Here is a 21,387-nt window from a genome sequence, read left to right as displayed (position 1 = left end):
ATGAAACACTTTCAAGTCTACAGTAGTTTCATCAGAGCTCAGTGAAAAAAGAAAAGAAACTCTTAGCTCTGGCCATTTAGACTGTAAACACTTCTTTTTTTGGTGCTGTCAGATTGTTGAAGATACAGTTTTTTACTTGTTGTCCATTATCTTTTTCTACATTTCTCCCTTCCCTTGAAGGCCTATGGTTTAATATTTTTCACTCAACAGAAATTATATTTTAGTGTTCCAAGGCAGGCGGTATTGTTTTGTGGTAGGAACTCTGTCTTTGAAGTCAGATAGACCTGGGTTCAAATTTGAACTCTGCCAGTCACTAACTCTTAGACCTTTAGCAAGTTCGTTTATATCTCAGGCTCTCTTCCCTCATCCATCAAATGAGGGTGTGTGTTCAGTCGCTAAATTGTGTCTGACTCTTTGCAACCCCATGGGCTGCAGCACGCCAGGCTTATGTGTCATTCACTGTCTCCCAGAGTTTGCTGAGATTCATGTCCACTGAGTCAGTGATGCTATCAAACCATCTCATCCTCTGCCACCCTTTTCTCCTTCTGCCTTCAGTCTTTCCCAGCATCAGGGTCTTTTTCAATGAGTTAGTTCTTTGCATCAGATGACCAAAGTATTGGAGCTTCCGCTTCAGCATCAGTCCTTCCAATGAATATTCAGGGCTGATTTCCTTAAGGATTGACTGGCTTAATCTTGCAGTCCAAGGGGCTCTCAAGAGGCTCCTCCCATTCCTTTCTTAGCATAATGCCATTTGTGTATTACACAAATTACATTACAAATGAGGGTAGTAATACACAAATGGAGTTATGCTGAGAAAGGAAGGATCAAACGTAGGGAAAATACTTGGGATAGTTCTGGACACACAGATAACCTTCAGAAGATTTAGTCCCCTTCACACTTTTGAGTCCTATTTTGTTTTCCTTTATCCATTGTCAGTATCTGGTGTTACTTTGATATTCATTTATTTATAGTCATGTCTTTTCACATTTACTATCATCAAGAAATGCAAATCAACCCAATTAATTTATTATTCATCCTACCAGACACCAATACATATTCTAAACAATGCTTAATCAGTACCCAGTCACCCTCTAATTTGATTCACTGCTACTTATCTTACCTTATAGTTGTCTTTTAACTGTGTTCAGCTTTTATTGGTGTATTTTATTTATTATATCATGAGACTGAGTCCTGATTGGAAATAAAACTAAAAGCAGTCTCCATACTACTATTCTTTACGAACTCATTAAACTCTAAATGTTTATGGATTTTTTTCTTTTAATATTTGTTCCATTATTTTACTAGGGATTCAAGTTAGATTTACCAGGAGGTAATCACCAGGTGCTCAGCATACTTCTTACATTTTTGAAGATTGGTACCTCATTTGTTTTTTTCTAATCCTTTAGTACCTCCTCAGTTCTCCATGATTTTTCAAATATAATTGTAAGTTGTTTTGGTAAGTTTTTTTGTTTTTAAAGCCAGTTCTGTTAATAACAAGATGCATGTCTCTCAGACCTGCTGACTTATGTTTATTACACATTTTCAGATGCTACATGTCTCTTTTTTTACTGTAACACACACCTACTTGCTTTCTCCCCCCCCCCTCCCCCACCCAATTTCTCAGTAGTGTACTTCTGGTTATCATTATATTTAAACCTTCTCTGTTAGCCATTTTTGGTCTATTTCCACCCAGATTTGTTCACATGTGGTCTTTTTTGTCCGTTTTCTTTCATTTGATAGCAGTGATTCATTTCACTTCTTAAACTCGTTCTTATTTTCTTGGTGGCAAGATGCATGACATATAAATTGATTTATTTCTAATCCATGTGTTTTTAACACAGCATTCCAAACTTTTAAAAATTGCATTGGGAGATTTTTCTATTCTCTGCATGTGTTCTCTTTCGAACAGATTTTTTTTTTAAACCCCTCAATTTTGGTATCTCTGAGGATGCCACACCATTTTTAAATTTTCTGCATTTGTCCACTTCTCCTAACTGGTACTTTTCAGTTCTTCCCTAGCAATGAAAGTTAGATGTGTACATGTTTCTTCTCTGGGTGTACTTCTGTATCCTGAGTTGTACTAATGATATTTTAACAATTTAGATGCATGTTGCATGGCAGAATTCTTACTGTGACAGTTTAAAGTGTATCTGAGAACCTAGTAGTTTAAATCTTATGTCATCTAGCCAGAGGCAGTGGTTCTTTTTAAGTTCAGAGGAGCCTTATTTCCTTAGTGTAGTCAGTCAATTCATTGGAGTATGTGGATTTATTCTATCTACTACCAGGAGAATGAAGCTGAGCTTTTGTGTCCAAAGTCAAAACCACAGAATGGCTTGCATTTAAACTGTTTTGCTCTTATTTTTGACAATCCTGATGGCCTTTCAAGTCAGCCTTATTTCTTTTTTCTTTGCTTTTAATTTCTAAGTATCTCCTTGGTACTCATAAGCATTTTTCTTCTTTTTTTTCTTTATTATCCTTTCTTCTCCCCTTTTTCTCTTACCTGTGTCTATAATTCATTCATTAAGACTTCATTTCATTAATAAGTATTTGTAGGTCTGGAGTAGCAATGCTTTGTTGTTCTTGTATAAATACATTTCTCTATGAACCAGCACAACAGATATTATGTAGATTAAAAAATTGCTCTCTAATTTCAAATTTATTGAAAAGCTGAAGTTGGCAAAATATTTTTGACTTTCTAATCTGATTATTTTCCATTGGCTTCTCCAAAGACATAGGACACCTGGGTGGATGTTGGAGGAGCATTTGACATACCTAGATTTCAGGAGCTACATCTTTTCATATTTCTCCCTCTCAGCCTTCTTCTTCTTCTTTTTTTTTTTTTTTAATATTTATTTGGCTGTGCTGGGTCTTAATTGCAGCATGTGGGATGTTCCCCAACCAGGGATGAACCCAGGTCCCCTGCATTGGGAGCACAAAGTATTAGCCACTGGACCACCAGGGAAGCCCCCTCTCAGCCTTCTTAATAGTTGACACGGAGATAAATGGGTGAAGAGATTAAAGGAGTTTCCAGCCACATTTTTTTTTCTCTTGAAGTAGCATTGACCTTTTCTTTGCAGCCTTGTGGTATTTGTGGCAGTAAAAGAATAAAGACCTTGGTTCATGGAAGTGAACAGCTGGACCATTCATCTAACAAGCACCATTACCCCCTCCTTTTTCTAACCTCCCGAGTACCCCGACCAGGAGCACCTGCTTGAATTCCTACACACCCTACTCAAATAACACTCACACAGGCATGCAGTGGCTTGAGTTAGGATTGTGTACTGTGAGTATTGTGAATGTGGGTCGGTGACAACTCTGAAAATGACTGGGAAGGTTTTTGAGGTGCTCATTCTTTGTTTGGGGGAGCAGGCTTAGATGAGTAGAGGAAGACTGCAGCAGCATCATAATAAGCTCAATCTCTGGAAGCCAGCAATATCACTCTATCATGAAGCAGTTCTACAAAGATGAAAATTAGGCCCTAGGAAAGCAAAAAAAAAAAAGTTTAAAAAGATAAAAAAAGAAAAAACAACAAACAAGCAAAAAACCCCTAATAAAGACAAGAGATTGAACAACAAAAACAAAAAAAGACAAAAAAGCAAAAAAAAATTTTTTTTAATTGGTGGTGCTCATTAGATGAGTAACTGGATCAATAGTGACTTGATCCATGTTCTTATAAATATGACCATTCCTTAAGACTATTCTGATAGGCAAATAACTGTTTCTTAAAATACTTTTATCAGTGACCTTGTAATATAGTTAATCAGCATTTTAAAGTAACATTCTTTTCTATTCTAAAATGCTTAATCTTTATTTTTATTTATATCATTAAAATGAATGCTTACTTCACATTCTCTTCTTTCATAATTTCAGAGGACTTTAAGATATCTTTAACTAGTGTGAGGTGATAAGGCAACTTGACTATGGAGGTTTTACTGCTAGTGGCTTTCTGATCAAAGTCGTGTTGTGACATGTGAGGTAGATAAGTCTGTTTAGAAAACAGTAAATAATGTATGAAAATGACAGACGTCCTCAAGACACCCATTTAGTATTTTGGCTTTTCCAAATTACATGCTGAATAAGAACTCACACTTTAAAGATTTTTTTAAATGATTATATTGATTCCCTTCCTAAATTTTTAAACTTTCTTCTTAATTTCCCTGTAATCCCAACATATGCTGTGAAATGTATTTCCAGGGATTAGAATGGAGTTGAATTTTTTTCCAAAATCCTCTGCAAATTTTAATTCTAACTGTGGTTGATCTGTGTGTTAACACATTATTTGTTCAAAAAATATTTATTGATCTCCTACTCTATGCCAAGGAGTGTTCTAGATGCTAAAGATACCACAGGAAAAGCTAAAGAGAGAAAAGTTCCGTTCCTGCCTTCACTCATTGCTTGTATATGCTGATTTCATGATTTTTCTTTCATGGATTTGCTTATCAGAAAATCTGTGTTTTATAACTCCATGCTGGTTTTGAAGATTAGTATATATTGGTCTTTCCTGCATCCAAAGATAAAGCCAGTCATGGTTATTTATATACAGGTAGACATTAGTCTGTATGGGCAACCATAATAGAATACCATAGACCACGTGACTTAAATCACAGAAATCTATTTCTCACAGTTCTGGAGGCTGGGAAGTTCAAGGTCAATGTGCTGGCAAGGTAGGTTTTGTTCTGAAGCCTCTTCTTTTGGCTTGTAGATGGTCATCATCTTGCACTGTGCTCTTTGTGCATATTCAGGCAGAGAGAGAGAGAGAGAACAAGCTTCCTGGTGACTCTTGTTTACAAGGTATTTATCTCATTAGACCAGTGCCTCATTCTCACGTCCTCATCTACTTACCTCCGAAAAGCCCTGTCTCCAAATACCATCACATTGTGTGGGTTAGAGCTTCAGCATGAATTTTGGGGCAACACAAAAATTTAGTTTAACAGTGAGTATTGTTGAGGAGCTTCTCTAGTAACTCAGTTGGTAAAGGATCTGCCTGCAATGCAGGAGACCTGGGTTCAATTCCTGGGTCAAGAAGATCCCCTGGAAAAGGAAACGGCAGCCCACTTTAGTATTCTTGGCTGGAGAATCCCATGGACAAAGGAGCCTGGCTGGATATAGTCCGTGGGGTTGTGAGTTGGACGCGACTTAGCGACTAAACCACTGCCATTGAGTGTAGCTAAAAATGTCAAAAGTGAGTTGTCAGAAAGCCTTTCCATACAGTGTGTACACAAAGAGGGAAATAAACAATAGTCCCTGACAGTAAGATTTCTTCTGTCTGGTCAATTACTTCTTGGACTCTTAGAGAGACAAATTGCACCCCCATTTCTTGGATTATTCATTCCTTATTCCCACTTGGCTAATTTAGTTATCAGTCATCTTTTTTTTTTTTTAATAGTTTATTTTCACGTTTCATACATCTGATTTCCTTTGTTGGCTTTATATTTCTCTGCTCTCATAACATCAAAATCACTTAAAACTTTTGTTCTCCGACAACCTTCCTGATCATCATTCAGAAGCTGAAGTTGCCTTGATCATCTCTGGGGATCCATAAGGAGCATGACCCACTGGAGTGCCTCCTTGGAGTACCCAAGGCAGTCATTCTAGATACAAGTCTCTTGAAGTCCAGCAGCTACAGTGTTTTTCAAGTCATAGCCTTGCTCACATTTCTTTTCTACATCACTGATAACTCTCATCTCAGTATTTCCCCCTCAAGTTCTGAAACATCCCACTGTCCAGCTTTGTCATCTGTAACATAGCAGATTGCTCATTGTTTTTCTGTCTTATGTCTCACTTTTCCTAGCTCTCCTTCCCCAGTGTTAAAAAGAATATAGTGACTTCCTGAAATAAACACATATCTAATCTTCAGTTCAGTTCAGTCGCTCAATTGTGTCCGACTCTTTGCAACCCCATGAATCGCAGCACGCCAGGCCTCCCTGTCCATCACCAACTCCTGGAGTTTACTCAAACTCATGTCCATCGAGTCGGTGATGCCATCCAGCCATCTCATCCTCTGTTGTCCCCTTCTCCTCCTGCCTCCAAGCCCTCCCAGCATCAGAGTCTTTTCCAATGAGTCAACTCTTCGAATGAGGTGGCCAGAGTATTGGAGTTTCAGCTTCAGCATCAGTCCTTCCAGTGAACACCCAGGACTGATCTCCTTTAGGATAGGGACTCTCCAGCAACACAGTTCAAAAGCATCAATTCTTTGGCGCTCAGCTTTCTTCACAGTCCGACTCTCACATCCATACAGGACCACTGGAAAAAACCATAGCCTTGACTAGACAGACCTTTGTTGGCGAAGTAATATCTCTGCTTTTTAATATTCTATCTAGGTTGGTCATAACTTTCCTTCCAAGGAGTAAGCATCTTTTAATTTCATAGCTGCAATTACCATCTGTAGTGATTTTGGAGCCCCCCAAAATAAAGTCTGACACTGTTTCCACTGTTTCCAAAGTCTGATCTATTTCCTATGAAGTGATGGGACCAGATGCCATGATCTTAGTTTTCTGAATGTGAAGCTTTAAGCCAACTTTTTCACTCTCCTCTTTCACTTTCATCAAGAGGCTCTTTAGTTCCTCTTCACTTTCTGCCGTAAGGGTGATATCATCTGCATATCTGAGGTTATTGATATTTCTCCTGGCAATCTTGATTCTAGCTTGTGCTTCTTCCAGCCCAGTGTTTCTCGTGATGTACTCTGCATATAAGTTAAATAAGTAGGGTGACAATATACAGCCTTGATGTAGTCCTTTTCCTGTTTGGAACCAGTCTATTGTTTCATGTCCTGTTTGGAACCAGTCTGTTGTTTCATGTCCAGTTCTAACTGTTGCTTCTTGTCCTGCATATAGGTTTCTCAAGAGGCAGGTCAGGTGGTCTGGTATTCCCATCTCTTTCAGAATTTTCCACAGTTTATTGTGATCCACACAGTCAAAGGCTTTGGCATAGTCAATAAAGCAGAAATAGATGTTTTTCTGGAACTCTCTTGGTTTTTTGATGATCCAGCAAATGTTGGCAATTTGATCTCTGGTTCCTCTGCCTTTCCTAAAACCAGCTTGAACATCTGGAATTTCACGGTTCACGTATTTCTGAAGCCTGGCTTGGAGAATTTTGAGCATGACTTTACTAGTGTGTGAGATGAGTGCAATTGTGTGGTAGTTTGAGCATTCTTTGGCATTGCCTTTCTAATCTTACATTGAAATTATTTTCAGATTTTTTCCCCTGTATCTTTCAAACTGTTAGATTTATGTCAAAACCAAGATAAGGAGTAAGTACTAGCTTAGAAAGCCATGTGGACATCTTTTTTGTGTGTGTGTCTCTTTCAACCCATAGTGTTTTCATTCTATCCTTTTTTCTCTTCTTTTCTTTGAATTTGCTAGCTTTTATCTGTTTGCCAGGACTTCAGGCTAAGAGATCTATTACAGAAAATGGGCTTTGGATTTGAGCTTATACATATTATGAAACATAATGGTATTGAGGGACTGACTAGAGGGAAGTGAAGAAAGACGATGGCAATACATTTTTGTTTTTCTTTTTTCTTCTCCCTAGCGTTCCCGTCCACTCTCTGCCAGTGATGCGGAAATGAAAAACCTTGTGGGCTCAGCACGGGAGAAGGTGCCGGGGAAGTTAGGTGGTTCTGTGCTTGGTCTGTCAATGGAGGAGGTAAAGATGACTCCATTTCAGGCCTTTGTGGGTTAACATAGGGTTCAGTGAAAATTAGTGATTCATAAATATTCATGACACTCCTGTCTTACACTGAACATAGGAGATATAGCCTCTTCATGCTTCTTGCATATTCTCGGGTCATAACTCTGTCCTGTAACCACATAGATTACATTTATGAAAATAGGTGTTCATTTTATTTTCTCTTCCCCCATGTAGATCAAAGTTTTACGGAGGGTGAAGGAAGAGAATGATCGGAGAGGTGGATTTATTCGCATATTCCCTACATCAGAGACATGGGAAATATATGGGTGAGGTGACTACCTTTTTTTTTTTTTTTAATCTGTACTTCAGGTCCAGAGAATTGAATTAATTGTGACATAGTATCATCAGTGCTCTCCACTTGGTGCTTTTCTTATTTTAATTATTTGTAACAATATTAATATTACTCCACTGGAGAACTAAAGCTTTAATGATAATTTAATCTACTTGTGCATCATTCCTCCCTTTTTGCTAGTTCCCTGCTTCCTTCCTTACTAGCCCTCTAACCCAGAGTTAGATACTGTCCTAAATTTTGTGTTTATTATTACCTTGATTTGAAAAAAAATTTTTTTACCTTCTGTATGTGTACAAAAACAATATGCTATTTATTTTTAATCATTGTTGAGATCAAGTTTTCATGCAATAAAATGCATCCATTTTATTTTAAGTTTGGTGATGAATTTTGACAAATATAGCTATCAATTTAATCACCACAATCAAGATATAGAACATTACATTACCTCCAGATGGCCTCTCAGGCTCCTTTACAGTCAGTGCCTCTCATTACCCTGAGCCTCAAATAGCTACTGATTTGCTTTTTATAGCACTATAGTTTTTCTAGAATTTTATACAAATGGAGTCATACAGTATATATTGTTTGATGTCTGCATTCTTCTGTTTGGCATAATTCTGAGAATTGTCCATGCTGTGTGAAACAGTGGCAGTTCATCCCTTATCATTGTTACATACAATTTCATTGTATGAATATAGCATAGTTTATCTCCTCACCTTTGTGGAACACTTGGATTGTGTCCAGTTTGGGGCTGTGAAGAAAGCTGCTGTTACACTCATGCCCAAGTCTGTGTGTGGATATATGATTTTGTGTTTCTTGAATAAATACCTAGGGGTGAAGTAGGTGGGTCATATGATAAGGGATAAGAGAAAGAACCATTTTACATTTTACCAGTGATGTATGGGAGTTCCACTGGCTTTCTGTCCTTGCTAGCAATTGGTATTGTCAAGCTTTTTAAATTTTAGTCATTCTAGTGTGTGTGTGTGTGTTTGTGTGTGTGTGTTTGTGTGTGTGTGTGTTTGTGTGTGTATGTGTTTGTGTGTGTGTGTTTGTGTGTGTGCGTATGCGTTTGTGTGTGTGTGTGTATGCGTTTGTGTGTGTTTGTGTGTGTATGTGTTTGTGTGTGTGTGTGTAGTATTTCTTTGTAGTTTTAATTTGTTTTTGTCTGATGAACAATGATATTGAGCATTCATGTGCTATTGGCCATTTTTGTATCTTTCTTTTTTCATTTTAAATTTAAGATTTTTATTTTTTTATTTTTATGTTATAAAGGGCTCTTGATATAAGTCCTTTCCCAGATATTTACATTGTGAATATTTCTCCAAGTCTGTAGCTAGCCTTTTTATTTTTATAACAGTAGCTTTCAAAATACAGAAGTTTTACATGTTAATGAAATCCAATTGACTAATTTTTTTTTAAGATTTTTGCATTTTGTGTTTTCTAAGGCTTTACCAACCCCAAGTTCACAAAGCCTTTTCTCTTTTATTTTTCCTACAAGTTTTATAATTTTGGCTTTTATATTTGGGTTTATGATATGTATTGATTCAATTTTTAGTGTATGGTGTGAAGTAAGGGTTGAAGTTCCTTCCAAAAGGATGTCCATTTGTTCCAGCACCATTTTTTGAAATTACCTTATTGAATTTAACTTGGCATCTTTGTAGAAAATTAATTGAAATATATATGTATCTATTTCTAGACTTTATTCAGTTTCACTGATCTATGTGTTTGTCTTAATATCTGTAGCTTTATACTAAGTCTTGAAATTAGGTAGTGTAAGTCTTCCAACTTTGTTCTTTTTCAGAAGTATTTTGACTATTTTGTGTCCTTTATATTTCCGAAGAAATTTTAGAATGTTTTTGTCTGTTTCTGTGCTGACTTTTGATTGGCATTACCTTGAACATGTAGATGAATTTTGGGAAAGTGGATATTTTAACAGTTATTGAATTTTCCAAATCCATAAACATGATATGTCTCATTTCCCTATTTGTTTAGGACTTCTTTGCTTTCTTTCTCTTAGCAGTGTTTTATGGTTTTCAGTGTAAATCTTGAACACATTAAACTTATTGCTTACTATTTCATGTACATGTTATTTTTAACAGCTTTGTTGAGTTATAATTGATATACAATAAGATTCACATATTCAAAGTGTACTATTTCATAAAATAGCATGTGTATAAATCCCCGAAACTACCCACCGCAGTCAACACAGTGAACATATGCATCACTCCCAACTGTTTCTTTGTCCTCCTTTGTAATTCCTCTCTCCTGTTCCTCCTTTCCCTGCCCTGCCTGTTCCTGTCCCAGGTGGCTACTGATCTGCTTTCTGTCAATAAAGAGAGATTTCCTTTTCCTAGGATTTCATATATGGAATTCTGTTGGTTGTCCTCTTACTTGCTGATCTTTCTTTTTATCTGGCAAGATTATTTTTTGATTCATACATGTTATAGCGTGTATCGGTGGTTTGATTTCCTTTTATTGTCAAGTGGCATTTTGTTACTAGGCATATATCAGAATTTGTTTATCCTCTTTTCTGTTGATTAACATTTAGGTTCCTCCCAGTTTGTTGGTTATTGTAAAGAAAGGCTATATGAGCATCTGTATAGAAATTTTTGTATAAACATGTGTTTTCATTTCTCGTAGGTAAATGCCTACTTGTGGAATAACTGGATCATATCATTGTACATGTTTAACTTTTTTAAGAAACTGCCATGTGGTTTTACCATTTTGCATTCCTATCATAAACGTATGAGAGCTTCAGTCTCTCCACATCCTCATCACCAGTTTGGTAGAGGTGTAGTGATATCTCATGGTTTCACGTGCATTTTCCTAACGATTAGTGATGTTGAGCATGTCTTCATGTACTTATTTGCCACTTGATGATTAGATATTTTGCCCATTTTTAAAATGAGTTTGTTTTCTTACAGTTGAGCTATGAGAGTTCTTTTCCTTTTTGGATATAATTCCTTTATCAGATGTGTGCTTTGAGAAGATTTCCACCGCCGCCCCCCCCCCCCCAATATGTTGCTTGTCTTCTCATCCTTTAAATAGTAGCTTTTGAGGAGCAGTGATTTTTAATTTTAAGTCCAATTTTTTTGTTTTAATTACTGTCCTTTGGCATCTAAGAAATTTTTGCCTATCTCAAGTTTTCTTCTAGATATAGTTTTAAGTTTTGCATTTAAGTCTGATCCATTTTGAGTTAATTTTTGTATATGGTACAAGATATGGATCATAGTTCTTTTTTCTTCCAGATGGATATCCAATAGTTTTTGCACCATTTTTTGAAAAGACTACCTTTTGTCCATTGAACTGTCTTTTCACTTTTGTGGAAAACCACTGTTTCTTTACTGTTTATTCTGTTCCACTGATCTTTTTGTCTTTGTGCTAATACAGTACCACACTGTCTTGATTACTGTAGCTTTATAAAAAATCTTGTTCTAACTTTGCTCTTTTTCCAGGTTGTTTTGGCTATTCTAGGTCATTTGCATTTCCATTTGGATTTTAGAATTAGTTTGTCAGTTTCTACGAAAAAGCCTGCTTGGGATTTTGATTGGGATTGTATTGGCTCTCTAGATCAGTTTGAAGAGAATTGACATCTTAACAATATTGAGTCTTCCAGCCCATGAACAAGGTATATTTGTCCATTTATTTAGGTAATCTTTAATTTTTCTCAACAGTGTTTTGTGGTGTTCAGTGTACAGATCTTTTACATTTTTTCGTCAGATTTATTCCCTAAGTATTTAACATGTTTTGATTTGATTGTAACTGATTTTGTTTTTTTAATTTCGGTGTCTGATTGTTTGTTGTTAGTATACAGGAATATAGTTGACTTTTCCATATTGACTGGGGCTTCCCTGATAGCTCAGCTGGTAAAGAATCCGCCTGCAATGTGGGAGACCTGGGTCCAATCCCTAGGTTGGGAAGATCCCCTGGAGAAGGGAAGGGCTACCCACTCCAGTATTCCGGCCTGGAGAATTCCATGGACTGTGTAGTCCATGGGTCGCAGAGTTGGACACGACTGAGCGACTTCCACTTTCACGTGTGTCCTGTAATCTTGCACTACCTGGGGCTTCCCAGGTGGCGCTAGTGGTAAAGGACCTGCCTGTCAGTGTAGGAGATGTGAGAGATGAGGGTTTGATCCCTGGTTCGGAAAGCTCCCCTGGAGAAGGGCAGTGGCAACCCACTCCAGTATTCTTGCCTGAGAATCCCCTGGACAGAGGAACCTGGCGGGCTATAGTCCATAGGTTTGCACAGAGTCGGACGCAAGAGAAGCAACTTAGCACGCACGCACACAATCTTGCTAAACTCACATTGTCAGTTATTGAAGGTTTTTGGAGATTCCATAGGATCTCCTGCCTAGTTGAAAATATTGTCTGTGAATAAAGACAGTTTTCCTTCTTTCTTTCCAATCTGGATGTGTTTTATTGCTTTATTCTTGCTTGATTACATTGGCAAGAACCTCCAGCACAGTGTTGAGCAGGACCAGTGAGAGCAGACATCCCAGTCTGGTTTCTGTTCTTAGGGTAAGCATTCAGTCTTTCATTATTAAGTATGATGTTGCTGCTGCTGCTGCTGCTAAGTCGCTTCAGTCATGTCCGACTCTGTGCAACCCCATAGACGGCAGCCCACCAGGCTCCCTCATCCCTGGGATTCTCCAGGCAAGAACACTGGAGTGGGTAAGTAGGATGTTAGTGTTAGGTTTTTTCGTAGGTTCGCTTCATCAGATTGAAGGAGTTCCCTTCTGTTTCTCTTTTGCTAAGAGTTTTTATCAGAAATGGATATTAGATTTTGCCAATTACTTTTTCTGCATCTCTTGACATAATAATATGTTTTTCCTGTTTTGGTTTTTTAATATAGTGAATTGCATCCATTTTTTAATGTTAAACTCAACATTGCCTTCCTGAAATAAACTCCATTTGATCTGACATGTATCCTTTTTATAGGCTGTTGAATTTGATTTACTAAAATGAGATTTTTACATCTTTGTTCATAAGAGATACTGATCTGTGGCTTTATTATAATATATTTGGTTTCAGTATGAGGATAATGCTGGCCTCATAGAATAAGTTGGAGAGTGTTCTCATCTCTTCAATTTTCTGGAAGAATTTATGGAGAATTGGTATTTTTTATTTCTTGAATGTTTGGTAGAATTCACTAGTGGAGCCATCTGGACCAGAAATTTAATTTCAGTTTCTTTAACACATGCAGGGCTATTCAGATTCTCTTTCTAGTTGAATGACCTTTGGTAGTTGGTATCTTTTCAAGCATTTGTCCATTTCATATATGCTGTGTTTGTAAGCACAAAATTATTCCTAATATTCACCTATCCTTTTAATATTGGTAGAATCTGCAGTGATGTTACTTCTCTCATTTCTGATATTGGTAATTTAATTCTTCTCTCTTTTTATCATAATCAGTCTGGCTAGAGGTTTATCAATTTCATTGATCTTCTAAGAGACCCAGTTTTTAGTTTCATTGTTTTTTATTTCGTATACATTGACTTCCTTTCTAATATTGTTTCCTTTCTGTAACTTACTAGGGGACTTCATTTGCTTTTTTTCCCCCCTAGTTTCTCTAGATAGAAGCTGATGTCATTGATTTGAGACCTTTCTTCTTTTCTGTATGTGTTTAAGTGCTATAAATTTCCTTCCAAGTACTGTTTTTGCAGTCCCATAAATTTTGATTGTTGTATTTTTTGTTTTTATTCTATCTTTGGCCTGTGGACTACTTAGAAATGCATTATTTAGTTTTCAGATATTTGGATTTCTTTCTAGAGATTTTTCTGTTAATGATTTCCCAATTTACTTTTTTGTACTCAGAAAATGTACTTTGTGTAAGCTGAGTCTTTTAAAATGTACTGAGACTTGTTTTATGGTTCAGGATATGACTTGTCCTAGCAAACGTAACATGTACATTGAAAAGAATATACATCCTGCTATTGCTGGGTGGAGTGTTCTATAAATGTCTGTTAGGTCAAAGTATTTGACAGTTCAGATGTTCTCTAGTTTTACTAATTCTATCAGTCATCAAGAGTGTATGTTGAACTCTCCCATTGTCGTTGAGACCTTGTCAATTTCTCCTTTTGGTTCTGTCAGTTTTGCTTTTCGTGGATTTTGGGACTCTGTCATTAGGCACCTCTGCAATAGATTCGTTATGTCTTCTTCATAAATCGACTCCTTTATTGCCAAGAAATGTCCCTGTTTATCTTTGATAATGCTGTTTGTCCACAAGCCTATTTGTCTGCTTAATATACTTGCTTTAGCTTTCTTTCTTTTTTTTTTAAGTTGTGTAGTATAATGCTTTGACTTACGTCATGGAATGATTATCACAGTAAGTTTAGTGAACATCCATCAGCTTATAGAGACACAAAGTTAAACAGAGAAGAACTAAAAGTAAAACTAAAGAACTCCTAGGATTTACTCTCTTGACAATTTCTACCTATAGCATATAGAAGTATTAATTTTTTTTACATGTTGTACAGTATAACCCTAGTACTTACTTATCTTATAACTGGAAACTTGTACCTTTTGACTGCCTTCACCAGTTTCTCTTCCCCTCATCCTTACCCATTCCAACTTTCTTAGGACTAGCATGCCGTATCTTTTGTGTGTGTGTGTGTGTGTACTTTTAATCTCTCTGCGTCTTTATAGTTAAAGTAGATTACTGTCAAAAAAAGGAAGTCCTGCCATTGTGGCAACCTGGATGAGCCTTAAGGGATAATGCTAGCTGAAATAAACCAGAACAGCAAATGTATAATCTTACTCATATGTGGAATCTTGATTGAAAAAAAAAAAAAAGTAGAACTGATAGAAACAAAGAGTAGAATGATAGTTGCCATGGGCTGGTATGGAGAAATGGGAGATGTTGATCAAAGGGTACAAATCAGTTTTAAGATGAATAAACTCTGGGACTCTAATGTACAGCATGGTGATGTGATTGGATTTAGATGGGCCACATTTCTGTCTGTTTTCTTTTTGTCTAATGTGTTCTTTTTCCCTTTTTTTTTTTTTCTCCTGTCTTTTTTGGATTAATTCGTTCCTCCTGCTGCTTTGTTGTGCTTTCTAAAAGTGTGGTTGCTCTAGGGTGACCATATACATGTTTTACTTACCACAGTGCACCTTGAAATACTGTTACACTGTTTCATGTATAATTTAGGAATTTTACAACCAGTATACCTCCATTCTTCCCTCCTGTCCTTTGGGCTGTTGTTTTCATGCATTTTATTTCTATTTAAGTTTTAAATACCATAGTGCTTTGGTTATTTTTGCTTTGAACAGTTTAAGGAAATTTAAATATGATGAAAAGTCTCATAATTATGGATTTACTATCATTTCAATTGCTCTTCTTTCTTTTATGTTGATCATGTTTTTTGTCTGACATAATTTTCTTCCATCTGAAGAACTTTTAGGATTTACTTTAGTGCAATCAGTTCTCTCCAGTGTTGTTTATCTGGAAGTCTATCTTATATTTTCAGTCTTGAAAGATTTTTTTCATTGGTTTTAGAGTTCTGGGCTGGCACTTTCCCCTGATACTTCAAAAGCACTGTTCTGTTGCCGTCTGGCTTGCAGTTCTCTGGTTAGAAGCATGCAGTAATTCTTCCCTTTGTTCTTTGCTGCGTCATGTGGCTCTTTTTCTCAGCCTGCTTTTTAGATTATTTCTTGATAACTGATTCTCCACAATGTGATTATGATATATGCTTTGGTGTCATTTTCTTCATGTTTCTTCTGCTTCAGATTCATTGAGTTTCTTGGTCTATGGAGTTATATATAGCTTTCCTCAAATTTGGAAAACTTTTGGCCGTTATTTCCTGAAATTTTTTGTTTGTTTGTTTGTATTTTCCATTTCCCTCCTCTCCTTTCAGTACTATGGTTACATGGCTCTGTTCATTTTTTAATATTCTTTTTTCTTTCTTCGTTTTGGATGGTTTTCTTTCTCTGGTTCTCATTTCATTCATCTTTGAAGAAATTAAATCATCTGCAGTGTTAAATCTTCTATTAATTCTAACCAATGAAATGTTCATTTCACATATTTTATTTTTTACCTTTAGGACTACCATCTGTTTCTCTTTATATCTTCTTTTTCTCTTTTAAAAAATTGTTTTCATGATTTCCTTTAGACTCATGTGCATATATTATGTTTATAATAGCTGTTTTAAAATCTTGTTCTATTATCTCTGTCATTTCTGAGTCTGTTTCTATTGACTGATTTTCCTTTTGTCAATGAGTTGTATTTTTTCTGTTTCTGCATATGTACAGTGATTCTTTTAAAACTGAATGTTGTAATTGCACATTGTAAATGTTGTACGGTTGTGTTGGGTTTTATTGTTTCTTTCTTTAAAGCCTGTTGAAAGTTTTTTTTTATGCTAGACACTTAAGTTACTTGTAGATCAGCTTAATCTTTTTCAGGCTCATTTAAAAGTGTTTTTATGGTTTGTTTAGAATAGCTTTTTGTCTAGGTCTAAGATAATTCCACTACCGAAGGCACTTTGGGGTTGTCTGTTAAATGACCCCCCTGTTCAGTGAGATCTCTCCATTCTGGCGGGTGGGAATTCAGATCAGTTGGCAGCTTTGTATGAACTCTGCAAAGTACTCAGCTTGCACTTTCTCCTAATTTCTTTACTCTGACAATTGCTCTTTGCAAAGCCGTGCACTTTTTCACCCTGTGCCTGAGTAGATCTGAATTCATCCAAAGATTCAAAGGGTCCTTTGTGATGATTTTTTTGTTTGTTTGTTTTGATTTCTTCTTATGCATAGCTTCTTCCTCTCCAGGACTTTGCTCTGAAAATTCTAGCACTTCTAGAACTTTGATCTCTGTCTTCTCAACACATAGACTCTTGGATTTTCCTTGAATTCCTTCTCTTTCTGCATTGTCTGGAATTGCCTCTAGGGAGGAAGGTGGAACAATCAGGGGGTGCCCTTCATTTATTTCCCCTTTCAGGTATCACAGTTCTACGCTGCCTATTGTTTCATGTGTGCAAACAGTTGTTTCATATATTTTATGCACTTTTCTAGCTGCTTATGGTGAAAGAGCAACTCTTACAGCAGTTATCATCTCATATGTAGAAACAGAATTCTGTTGCTTAGTTTGTATTGCTTTTGAACTTTTCTTTTAAAAATGGCATGCTTTATGTATTCTTCCTTTTTTCATTCAATATTATATTATTAAGGTTTATTTTGTTACATGGAGCTTTTGAATTCATTCATTCTTTTTCAGTGCTTTGTTATATTCTTCTATGACTTTATATTGCTGTTAAATTTCCCATTCTCTTTTTGATGGCATTTGACAGCTTCCTGGTCTTTTGCTGTTAAAGACAGCTGTGCTTTAAATTTTATAATGTGTGTTTCCTAGGTGTATATTTAGGAATGGAATGTATCTAGAGCAATAAGATAAGTGAATGTTCAACTTTAAAAGATAATGCTAAAAAAAGAAAGTAATGCTCAACTGTTTTCTGAGAAAAGTGAAAGAGAGCACCAAGCATTTTAAACTAATTGAGTTACCTTCATGTAGCATGGAAAAGATGCACTTATCTGCTAACAAATATTCCTTTTTTATTAATGTATGTTCATTGAATATCAACAAGTATCTAGCAGTATGCTTGGTGCTTTGAGTGTGAAACACGTGTTAGTTGGGATCTCTGTCCTTTGAGAGTTAGCAGTATGACTAGAGAGAATTTATTTATACATGTAATAGAAATAGCTCATATTTGTATTGCTCCTTGTAATTATAATGTACTTTATACACATCTTCCTGGTGGCTCAGATGGTAAAGAATCTGCCTGCAATGCAGGAGACCCAGGTTCAATCCCTGGGTCAGGAAGATCCCCTGGAGAAGGAAATGGCAACCCACTCCAGTACTCTTGCCTGGAGAACACCATGGACAGAAGAGCCTGGCGGGCTGTACAGTCCATGGGGTCTTAAAGATTCAGACATGACCGAGTGACTAACACTCACCCACTTATACACATCATTGTTATTCCCATTTTAATGATAAGGAAAATAAGGCTCAGTAAAGTAACGTGACTTGTCCACGATCACACAGTGGGACTTGATTCAGGTGTTTTGACTCCAGATCCTACTTTTCCCTGCTGCATCATGCTGCTTTCCAAAAAGAAAAAGTTTATTCTACGAGACAGCGTTTGACAGGTCCCTCTGGCGTGCAGTGAAGGCGAAGGAGGAAGGCCAGAACAAGGGAACCTCTGTAAACTTGCAGCAGTCCTCTCAGGGAAGGCTTCATGCAGGATAGTGGACTTGAGCTGCTTCTTGAAGGGTGGATTATGGATAAGTAAAGAGGGTGTGAGGAGAAGATGTCCAGCCAGAGGCAAAAGTGTCAGTGGGAGGTGTGGTATGAGAAGGCTATACGAGACTTGTCTGGACTTTAGGACCCCTCCTGGGGAACTGTGAGGAGAAAGGGTGAATGAACGGATGGTATAGATGACCCAGCTTTTGAAATCTTGAAAGAGAAAGTATGTGCTTCTTGCAGTTGGCATCACGGAGCCATTGAAGCCTCTGGAGAAATAAGATGATTGAAGCAATCTATCAGTATTTTCATGCCCTTTATGCATCTTCCGTTCCCATTTTCATCTGACCTCTTTTCTAGCTATCTGTGATTTTTGGTGGTGGTTTCATTTTTGTTTTCCAGTTTTATTTTCTGAATCTAATATACAAGCTTTTATTAATCTAAGAAATCCTACCTTTTCTTCCTTTTTATTTTTTTATTATTGTCATCTATATTCTTTTCTTTTATTGTATTTTCTGCTATTCTAGTTTTTTTTATCATTTTAATTTGAGCAAGTATCTCCTCCTTTGTCACATTAGAGACTATATATATATTTTTAGAAAACCTGTCACTTTTGTGCTTGATTTGTGTTTTATTTCTATATTTTTCCTCTTCAGCTAAGCTTTAAGAAATAACCAGTTCCCTTCTTTGTCTTTTAGGTCCTACCTTGAACACAAGACCTCCATGAACTATATGCTGGCAACACGTCTCTTTCAAGACAGGTGGAGATTTGCTAATCTTATAAATTTAGTAGGACTAGATCACAAAATTAACAGAAAGTAAATGTAAACGAAGCAAAGAGGTTTTATGAAAGTCTTCAGGAATATTTGCTAGAAAGAGCTTTATGGAAAACACAACATAAAACCTAATTTTTTTAAGAACTCATTAACTCTCAGCACTTTGTAATATTTCTAGACGCTACAGATTAAACCATAAAAACCTTAACACATATCCTAAAATTTTTCCTCCTTAAAGGAAGGCCCTTTCTCAGTGCCTTTTTGCTTTAGACACACTTACAACAGACATGATTATCTTTCTAGACTAGACGAGACTAAAAGGATCAGATTAGGAAAGCTACAGGAGAGGTAATTCACAAAATAAATACAGTGAGAGTTGTAAGAAATGACAGCTGATAACCTCAATACAAGGGAAAATAGGGCAGAAATGATGGAAAACAGACGCCGAAATTCAAATAGCACAGCAGTCAGGGACTCCTTAGTCCCACATACTTCTGTTGCCCCTGAGACATAACTGCATTGCAGTACAGTTCAGTAATTGACCAACAAGGAACCTTAAGTATTTAAAGAAGTCTGTATTATTTTCAAGGTATGTGTGCTTTTTATGTGGGATTCTTAAAAAGAGATATCCCGATTTCACCCACTTCTTGTGATTTCATTATCCATCATCAGAAACTGTACAGGATTTCCAGTTTCTCTCTGTAAATTTGTGGTTATTACCATTGATTAAGTAATTACACTGTGCAGTTTCCAGTGAAAGAGATCTTGAGATTTACTTGGACTATGTAGAAACTCAGTTCTTTATATATAACCTGGTCCCAGTTCCCTACCTGCTACCTCCTCCCTGGAAATTTTTACAAGCCTTCTTTATTGTTCCCGTTCAGACACTATAGTAAGATTTGTTCTGGTGTGTTACTGAAAAGTATTTTGCTTTTGCAGTGGATGAATCCTTTCAGTCTGAAGGTTTAAGTCTTTTAAACTGTGGGAAATATTCTGCGTATTCTGTCTTTCCTAGGGACCTTCTGTTAGATGAAATTTGGATCTTGTGCTATATCCTCCATATTTCTTTACTTTTTTCTCATACTTTTGATCTCATTGTCTCTTAGCTTTAAATTCTTGGAGATTTTTTGAACTTTGTCTTCTAAAAATTCTAAATTGATCTTTAGCCTTACCTATCTTGTTACTCAGTACCAGCACTGAAGAGGATTGTTTGATCTACTTCTTTTTATTTTGGCAGGTATGATTTTAACATCCAACAACTGTTTTTGCTTTCCGACTGGTTTTCATAGTTTATGGATGTAATATTAAATTGGCTGTGGTATGAGTTCCATTGTGGAGGAGGTAGGGAGTTTCCCCTACAGCACCAAGCAATTGCAACCTGCTGTTGTCAAGAATTCAGTTCAGTTCTGACACTATCTACCTGGAGATCAGCGTCAGATTCCAGTTTAATGGTCCTGTCCTACAAGATTCTACACCCCTCCCCTCTGCAATCCCCACACCTTACTTTAGATGCTAATCACAGCCCAGGTTGTTACCTTTATTTTTGACCTACTGGCTGCATATAACAGATTTCCATGACCCCTTCTGTGGGGGGGATATTCAGAAGAATATTCAACTCATCGGATCACCAGTTTATTATAAAAGGGTATATATAACTCATGAACAGCCAGATGGAAAAGACACTTAGGGCCCTCTCCAGGTGCACCGTTCTCCCCACTCCTCCACAAGCTCAGCAACTTGGAAGCTCTCTGAACCCCATACTGCAAGGTTTTTATGAGGGCCGCATGGCATAAGTGTGATTGGTTAAATCATCGACTGTTGGTAACTGAACTCTGTCTCTAGCCCCTCTCCCCTCCCAGAAAGTCAGGGGGATGAGACTGAAAGCTTCAACCCTCTCATCGCAGGGTTGATTCCTCTGGTGGCCAGCCCCCATCCTGAAGTGACCCAAGGACTTTCTAAAAGTCACCTCATTAGCATGACAAATGATGCCTTTACCACTCATCACTTAGACAGTTTAAGGGTTTTAGGATGAAAACCAAGTAAGTATATATATTTCTCACCATAAATCACAGTATTATAAGTATGCTTTTTTAATCTCTCTAGTATAATTATTGAAAGTTCTTCTGTTTTTTGCACTATTTTGAATTCTTCTGGATTATTTCTCCTTGTTTATCTCATTCTTTCTAGTTTATGCTCTTATATTTTCTGAAACATCTGGTGATTTCTAATTGTCCAGTCATATTTATAAGTAATGGACTGTTTGTTTAGGATTGGTAATCTGCCTGAGTTTCCTTAAAGGTTGTGTCAGTCTGTTTGTGAACTGACATGGAGTCTATGCTTGAGGCTTGATTACTTTGTAATTGAGCTTCTTTTGAGGGAGAAGAAAGATAGAATAGGCAA

The 21,387-nt window shown here is 36.7% G+C and overlaps 1 protein-coding gene across 13 annotated transcripts in view; it reads left to right on the top strand.

Annotated features, from left to right (window-relative positions):
* Positions 1–21,387, top strand: part of TTLL5 (tubulin tyrosine ligase like 5) — a 308,459-nt gene that overhangs the window by 69,676 nt on the left and 217,396 nt on the right. For all 13 annotated transcript variants that reach the window (XM_040226042.1, XM_040226046.1, XM_040226045.1 and 10 more), the window contains 3 exons: positions 7,531–7,644; positions 7,864–7,955; positions 18,910–18,972. In XM_040226042.1, the coding sequence (XP_040081976.1) occupies positions 7,531–7,644; positions 7,864–7,955; positions 18,910–18,972 (269 nt within the window). The remainder of the gene's footprint in view (positions 1–7,530; positions 7,645–7,863; positions 7,956–18,909; positions 18,973–21,387) is intronic.

The sequence above is a fragment of the Oryx dammah genome, unplaced genomic scaffold (assembly GCF_014754425.2).
Source record: "Oryx dammah isolate SB20612 unplaced genomic scaffold, SCBI_Odam_1.1 HiC_scaffold_26, whole genome shotgun sequence".
NCBI lineage: Eukaryota > Metazoa > Chordata > Mammalia > Artiodactyla > Bovidae > Oryx > Oryx dammah.
This window is presented reverse-complemented; position numbering and strand designations above follow the sequence as displayed.